We start from the raw sequence: 7,688 nt of genomic DNA, 5'->3' as shown, positions 1-7,688 counted from the left end.
CCTTGGAACGGAGCATCCCACCTACCAGCACCTTCCGGAGACCAACCCAACTCCTCCGGTGCCCTTTCGTGCCCAGAGCCACCGCAGCGCCCCAGTGCCAACCTGCGCCCCGCACTGCAACTGCAGAGAGCGCCCTCCCTCCTTTCCCCCCGACTGCAGGCACGGGGTGGCTGGCCTGGGGCAGCCCAGCCGGCTTCCTCCCGCTGCCCGACTCCGCCTTCAAGACCGGCCCCCATGAGGAGCGGTGGCAGCCACATCCCTTCGGGGGCCGCCCTCGCACGGAGCGCCCCCGGGCCCCTGCGAACTCCGGAGGGGGTGACAGGCAGCGCCTCCGACCCCGCGCCCTCCGCCGCCGCCTCTGGCCCGCGAATCCCCCACCCCCACTCCGAACGCGCGCGTGCCGCCGCGCTCCTTCCCTTCGCTGCCTGTCCCAGGGGCGCCCTCTGGGGGGCAGGCCCAGTCACTGCAGGCTGGACCGGAATCTTGCCTGCCAGGTCTGGTTTGGAGAGGGCAAGGGCCCAATCCTCTCCAACTTGCCAGCGCTGGTGCAGCTGTGCCACTGGGGCATGCGCTGCATCCTCTGGCAGGAGAGCAAGCACAGAGGCCTCCTCCACCTCAGGGAATGTTTGTTTGCTTGGGGCTGCATTGCTGCGGCACTGGCACTGAAAAGTTGGGCAGGATTGGGCCCTGCCAGCCGTTGGAGTAGTGCTGATGCAGAAGCCACACACACCTGTTTTTATGAGCCTTGACCTCCCCTCACCCAACCACAGAACACACAAACACACACTGCACTCTTGATGGTAGGTATCATGTTGCACGTTGGGGTTTGAGGCATGTCCCAGCTCTTGACAAGTTGAAGAGCACTGGGCTATTCTCATTAAGAGAATAGTGAGACTCAAAAGGCGATTTAAACTTCACATATGAAAATGCTCGGAGTCACCACCACACTTGAAGACATAAGCATAGCTGGAAAGTCTTTTACCCTGTATGGCAGAACATAATCTTTCTCCCAAACTCGCATTTAAAAAAAAAAAAAAAGGACACACAACTTCCATTCAGTGGGAACAAGAAAAAACAAAAACCAGGCAAATTTATTGCTTAAATGGCTAGTAGCCTCATGAACAATACAGTACTGAGATCAGACATTAACTACGTGCAAACAAAAAATGAGACAAGCAGGGGTCAGTGATCTCCAGTTAGGATGAACCCTACTGGGTCGTGACCTACAATGCTGCATGATGTTCCTGCAATCAAGTCATTCATCCACACACAGCTCCCCCCTGGTCAGTGCTCAGTTCTGTTGAGGATACAGGACTTTCCTATTCAGCCCTCTTCAGCACCAGCTGTGAAATGAACAGAGATGGCGAGTGCCACATCATACAGAGGGCTCAGCACATTGCAGTTCTACAGATTATACACAAGGGGCACTCTGGGAGAGCTGTAGGCTTGAAGCAAAGTTTTGCTTGCACTGCAAACATTAGACAGACAGTTGTGGCCTTGCCAACCCTGTCAGTGCCTCCCCCCCACACACACACACACAGTGGGAAAAACATAAAATGGAAGCAACTGCTCCCATAAGGCAGTCAGACCATGGGTACTCAGACACACTCTTGCTTCTGTAAGGAATGACCTCCCCCCAACTGTGCTAGCCAATTTGATACCTGGTCCTACCTCCTCAGCCAAACTTGGATATTTTCCCATGTAAGCGCCTCCATCAGAATTTATACAAGGAATTAAAATTTCCTCCAGTTCACACTTGTTCAGCACTGGGGGCTGAAAATCCAGACAAGGTGGAGAGGACATCTCAGCTGCCAAGGACCAAGAGATGTTCAAGGGAAGCATTCACAATAGGTTCAGAGACATGGGACTTTGATGCAGACAGTGGTAGATGAGTCCATGTTTGAGGGGAGAAGGCAGGAAAGGGTGAAATTATCAAAGGATTGTGAATATTTAAAAGTGGGCTGTTCCTTCCTCACATTCTTCCATATAAAAGCTTTCTTGCATGCTTCATTCATTCAACTTCTCATAAAACTCAATATTAAACCAATTCAATACCAGATCTTCCCTACACAATAAGGGAGTTTCTCCTATGGCTGGGAGTCTCTAGAGCTACACAAACAAGCTGCAAAGTTCTCCACTGTGGAAAATTTGCTCCCAGAAGGCAAGCGTGGGTCAGAGTAAAGCACAAGGATTGTATCAACATTTCAGCCAATCCCTGCTTCAGAGAACCCCACACTCTCACAACAAATGCAAGTATTAAAGGGGGGACAGCAAGTTCTCCATTGCCCACTGGAGAAGGTACTCTCACCGGCTGCTTTTTTTCCAGTAACCATATTCAAAACTTGCCAAGAAGAGACCAAATCGATGTGCCCACTTTACTTCTGATGCCCATAACTTGGGAAAGGAAGGGCACATATATATGACGGAAAGTTTTAAACACCACTAAAAACCAGACACAAAATTTCAAAAAAATCTCACACACACACACACACACACACACACACAGAGCTGCAGAATGGGAAGACAGGGATATATGGCCCAATAGTGCCAGCTTATATTGCACTTTAGTGAGGTATGTAAACATGGAATAGAGTTCAAACTACTACACAGAACTGGCTCAGAATTCAAGGAGACGTTGCCCACCTGGTCTGGCCCAAACAATCTAATGTGACAGGCCACTGGAGAGGGGACATGAGGTTTAAGACAACTTTAAATGTAAACAGAGGGAGCAAAAGCAATTATGCGTGTGGGACACTGGATACTCCCCCCTCCCACCAGCAGTGCCCCAGCTTTGCTTTGCTCCCTTATAATGTCCCAGGGCTACAGCCAAATCTCTCCAGTACAGTCTGGAGCTTTTCTCCACTGTCTATTCCTTCTGCTTTAGTTCTCCAGTCAAAATGTGGATGCCAAGGTGCTCCTTCTGCTGACGGGGAGACACAGAGAAAAACGCAAGATGTTCATAGTGGTTTCAGCCCATCATCTCCTCCTGCTCTCAGGGGCAAGAGGAAGAAGCAGGGAGGACCCAAGTCACCAATGGCTCCAGCTTCCCATTCTTCAGGGCTGTTGAGCTGCTGGTCTAAGGCAGCTCTTTGCCCCTCTGCTACAACAGGATGGCTTAGAGTACCACACAATCATGATGTCAAGGTCAGGATGCCCCAGCAGCAGGTTATAGGCAAGGTTGCCTTTGTCAAGCTTTATCCAGGCACCAAATACTAAGTCTAGCTGAGCTTGCTTGGCTGGTGAGACCGTGTCACTGGTAGAGGCAGCTTGTGAAGGCCTGGGATGGGGGGGGGGGGGAGAAAGCAGAAAAAATATGGATTAAAGACCATTCAAAGGCTTGCAGTTTCTCATTTTGCCATCCAGACAAAAAAGCAGCCCAGTTCAACAAGAGCATGGTCAGAAAGGGAAACTCCACATCCAAGATAACCATTAAAGGCAGAAAGGTTTTCCAGGTTGTGAACTGGCAACTCTAAATGGATAGGACCCAGAAAAGGACCCATCAAACACACACTCTCTCTAAAGAGTTAGCAAATGGCCCTAAATGCCTCAGGGAATGTTCCCTTCACTGCAGGCCAGTCCATAATAGCCCTCTGCCAGGAACAGGAGAACTGGAGGAAAAAGAGACACCAGTACTTACCAAAGGCCCTGATGAGTTCAGCTTGTACAGCCCAGGTGAATTTCTTCACCAGGCAAAGAGTAGTGAGGCCAGCAAAGAGCATGTTGTAGAGAATGACAATGTAGAAGTTTCCCAGCCAGTTAAATCTCCCAAAGTCACCCAGCAAATCAAACCTTGTGAACCCTGATGGAGAGACAGAATAAAGAGGCTCACCATGAGTTGCACTTGTATCTGGGACCCCAACCCACAATTTTGCTAGATCTGTGCATCATCACAATTTCAACAGTTTGCTCTCCTGCCACAGGCTTTGCCAAAAACATGCAGTGTACAGATTCATTATTTGAGAAAATGAATCTGGGAGGTAGGTCATTTCACATGAAGCGGTTTTCCAGACAGCACTTTCCTGCCAGTTAAATTCTATGAAATGCTTGTGTTGGCTCCCACTATCTCTTATCATATGTTGGCATGACTCCATATAAATAGCACTTCCATATCCCAACTACAAGTGATGCCCTGAAAAAGGACAGAGCCTTGTAATGGTACACTGTGTCCCAAAATGTTGAAGGAAAGATGCTACAAAACAGACCTCAAGCCACATGGGCATCACTTGTCTGCCCTATACCAGCTCCTGACAGCTGTGCTGCTGTCTATCCCTTCCATGTTCAACACTTTATTCATCAGAATCAAGCTGCAGACAAGTTGTAACCATTTTTGCTGTCACTTCCTTAAAATGCAAGTTTCTAGTCCTCCTCACTCCAGGGATAATTAATGGCACAGGTCAATGTCTAGAAAAATCTTAGAAGCCAAAAATGGAGGCTGCAAAAGATTTCCAGATGGCAGAGATTCATTGCCGTACCATCCCTTGCCCCTCACATGACCAGTGGAAATGGATTTATGCAAAGCAAGTAAACATTTGCAAATATGCTTCAGCTGTACAATTTACAGAGAATTCAAGTTTTGTTAGTGCAGAACTTTGATTTCTATGAATGAGCACACAATCATGGCTAAAGGTCAGGTTTCCACTGTGCTGCTGAAGCCCTTTCTCTCTACTTATGCAGGTCCCAGAAGGACTTGGTGAAGAAAAAGACTCACCCAAGGTACGAGACAAAACAGGAAGTGCTGAGCTCAACACCAACAGAGAGACGCAGTTCCCGATTATCTGCAGGAAAGTACAACTTGAAAAGGAGCAGCTCACTTGCATGTGTCTGGTTGTCCCCCACACACCTTTATACCACACTGTATACCTGATCCTCCTCCTAAAACCCATCAGAAGGGGAGAAGTGTCCAACATCAAAAATTAGAGGATGATCAACAGGGGCAACATCAACCCTTAAAGGTCACTAGATTCAGTATAATCGCTCCTGGGAGGCAGGAGAATTCAGATTTTTAGAAAGAGTTACTAGCACCATCAACCTTCATTGTGTCATGCGTTTCTTCCCGAATAGGATTTATTTGGCCTCTTGCCCCCCTCTCTTCAGTTCCCAAACCCATATAGATCTACTTCTTCTACAACTCTGCCCACCAACACCACACAGCCCCCTGATCCCTAAATTCTGTACATGGTTTCCACCACCAGCCCCAGCCCAGGTACCTTCCTTCTAGATCCGAAGCTTCTAAATTGTTAACGTCCTGTAACTCATCCTTCCTCTTTCAAGATGACTATGACAAGGTTCTCTCTTTCTAGCTTTCCATGACATTATGGTAACTCAGTCAATAGCTAGGGTCACCATTAGGAGCAGCCAATTCTAAAATGTACATAATACAAATATATACCTTGGTCATGGCTGTGTCATGCTGCTCAGGCAGTAGTTTGGTGAATAGTGGAGAGCTGTAGAACCCCACAACGGAGGAAATCATTAGGTAACTAAGTCAGTAGAACATTAAGGAAGAACAGTAGAGGAGGATTCAGCAGCTGAGCAGTAGAGTCCCTACAAAAATGCAATTCGTGAAGAAAAACTAGTACAAGACCACTTCTTTTGGTCTTCACAGAAGTAAGGCTCAGAATCGAAATGCACCCAGTATAACCAGGTCAGGAGCCTCAGGGCAGACAAGGCCTTCCCACCACAGCTTGGTGAAGCTGAACTAAGAACACCAGAGGAGATTAACACTTAGAAATTTAAACTACTTGGCTTGGGAGCAGTCCAAAGAAAACACATGCAGGATCCGAGGGGGAAGCAGGGGAGACAATATTCCTTCTGCAGTGGTGGAGCTGTCAAAACATGGCAGTGCAAAGGATACAATATGAGAATCACCTGCATGGCTGCCCCAAAGGAGCCAAAGACTGAAAAAGAAACTTTTCCCAGTGGTGCATCCTAAGAAGAGAAAAAGGAAAAAAAAAACCATTATTAGTTTAGTTGGGGAGAGAAGCAAAGGACAGGACATGAAATACATCCCCTAGTCTTTTGAATTTTTCTTGTTTTCAGTTACGCTCTCTGGCCTACAGCAAGCCATGTGTGCGCGCACTATGTCCACAGTTGCAGCTAACAAGCATAAATTTGGTTCTGGATACAAAGTTTAGTGCATTTATGTAAAAAGCATACAAGTTTGTAGAGTAAGGGTTCAATCCTAACCCACTGTGCACAGACCCAAGGGCAATGCAGCTTCAAGGTAAGGGAATAAACATTCCCTTACTTTAAGAATGTAAGAACATAAGACCAGCCCCACTGGATGAGGCCATAGGCCCATCTAGTCCAGCTTCCTGTATCTCACAGCAGCTCACCAAATGCCCCAGGGAGCACACCAGATAGCAAGAGACCTGCATCCTGGTGCCCTCCCTTGCATCTGGCATTCTGACATAGCCCATTTCTAAAATCAGGAGGTTGCACATACACATCATGGCTTGTAACCCGTAATGGATTTTTCCTCCAGAAACTTGTCCAATCCCCTTTTAAAGGCATCCAGGCCAGATGCCGTCACCACATCCTGTGGCAAGGAGTTTCACAGACCAACCACATGCTGAGTAAAGAAATATTTTCTTTTGTCTGTCCTAACCCTCCCAACACTCAATTTTAGTGGATGTCCCCTGGTTCTGGTGTTATGTGAAAGTGTAAAGAGCATCTCTCTATCCACTTTATACTTTGAGGAGGCCTTTGTGAGTGCCACCCAACTGCAGGATGAAGCACAGGTCCCATTGGCACAGCTATGCCAGTGCGGGAAAGTCAGTTAGGATTTGGGCCTAAGTCTACAAAGGAAGACTTTAAAGTGTGTGCTAAATGCATACAGAAATCCCAAGAACAAAAGCAAAGAAGGATTTCTAGAAATCAAGAGCAGGACTTGAGTGTCTGCTTAGCTCTCTTTGCCCTCTCCACAACCAAAAGCAGACGTGCTAATTAAGCAAATTTGCATTATTTTACACGGGCTGAAGAAGTCTGAGGGTATTTTTATGCAGAGACAGAACAGGAAATGTATCAGAGTACCTGAAGGAGTGCCTTTCCCCATATGGATCTACACATACCCCAAAGGGGGGTCTTTTGCCATCCTATGTTTGTCCAAGGCACAGAAGGGCCTTCTCAATGGTAGCCTCCTCTCTATGGAGCTCATTACTTTGAGAGGTTTATTGTGCCCCCTCCCTCTTTTGGTTCATCACTCTCTGAACACTTATCTATTCACTCAGGCTTTTCCAGATTATGTTTAGTTTTTTGTTTTGCTCTCACTCCCCTATCGTATTGCTTTTATTTTGTTTAATGGTTGCTTTTAATACTTTATAGCAGTGGTACTCACACATTTAGCACCAGGACCCACTTTTTAGAACGAGAATCTGTCAGAACTCACCGGAAGTGATGTCATGACCGAAAGTGACATCATTAAGCAGGAAAAATTTTTTAACAATCCTAGGCTACAATCCTACCCACACTTACCCAGCAATAAGTCCCGTTTACTACCATTGTTAAAAGAATATACACAGTAGCTTGTTTAAAGTGGTTGGCTGCTTTAGATGGGACTCGTTAGCGTGGGAAGGCAGCTCAATTGAGAGAAGGAAAATGCTGATCCCAAACCTCCACTGCCTTGTGGCTACATCCAGTTATGGAAAAGGCTTCAGGAGTCAACCTTGAGGCAAAATCCAGAGCTGGAG

At 47.1% G+C, this 7,688-nt stretch overlaps 1 protein-coding gene across 2 annotated transcripts in view; it reads right to left on the bottom strand.

The window, feature by feature from the left end:
• Positions 1-1,066: 1,066 nt before the first annotated feature.
• LMBR1L (limb development membrane protein 1 like) overlaps positions 1,067-7,688 on the bottom strand; it is a 43,531-nt gene continuing 36,909 nt past the window's right edge. The window contains exons 13-17 of one of the 2 annotated variants that reach the window (XM_066614131.1): positions 5,855-5,928; positions 5,390-5,480; positions 4,709-4,775; positions 3,638-3,799; positions 1,067-3,277 (exon numbers count right to left, since the gene is read on the bottom strand). In XM_066614131.1, coding sequence (XP_066470228.1) covers positions 3,219-3,277; positions 3,638-3,799; positions 4,709-4,775; positions 5,390-5,480; positions 5,855-5,928 — 453 coding nt within the window. In that variant the 3' untranslated portion in view covers positions 1,067-3,218. Of the gene's footprint in view, positions 3,278-3,637; positions 3,800-4,708; positions 4,776-4,805; positions 4,873-5,389; positions 5,481-5,854; positions 5,929-7,688 lie in introns of those variants that run through there. The other variant, XM_066614130.1, reaches the window with a different exon arrangement.

Source organism: Tiliqua scincoides, chromosome 2 (assembly GCF_035046505.1).
Source record: "Tiliqua scincoides isolate rTilSci1 chromosome 2, rTilSci1.hap2, whole genome shotgun sequence".
In the NCBI taxonomy this organism is placed as follows: Eukaryota; Metazoa; Chordata; class Lepidosauria; order Squamata; family Scincidae; genus Tiliqua; species Tiliqua scincoides.
This window is presented reverse-complemented; position numbering and strand designations above follow the sequence as displayed.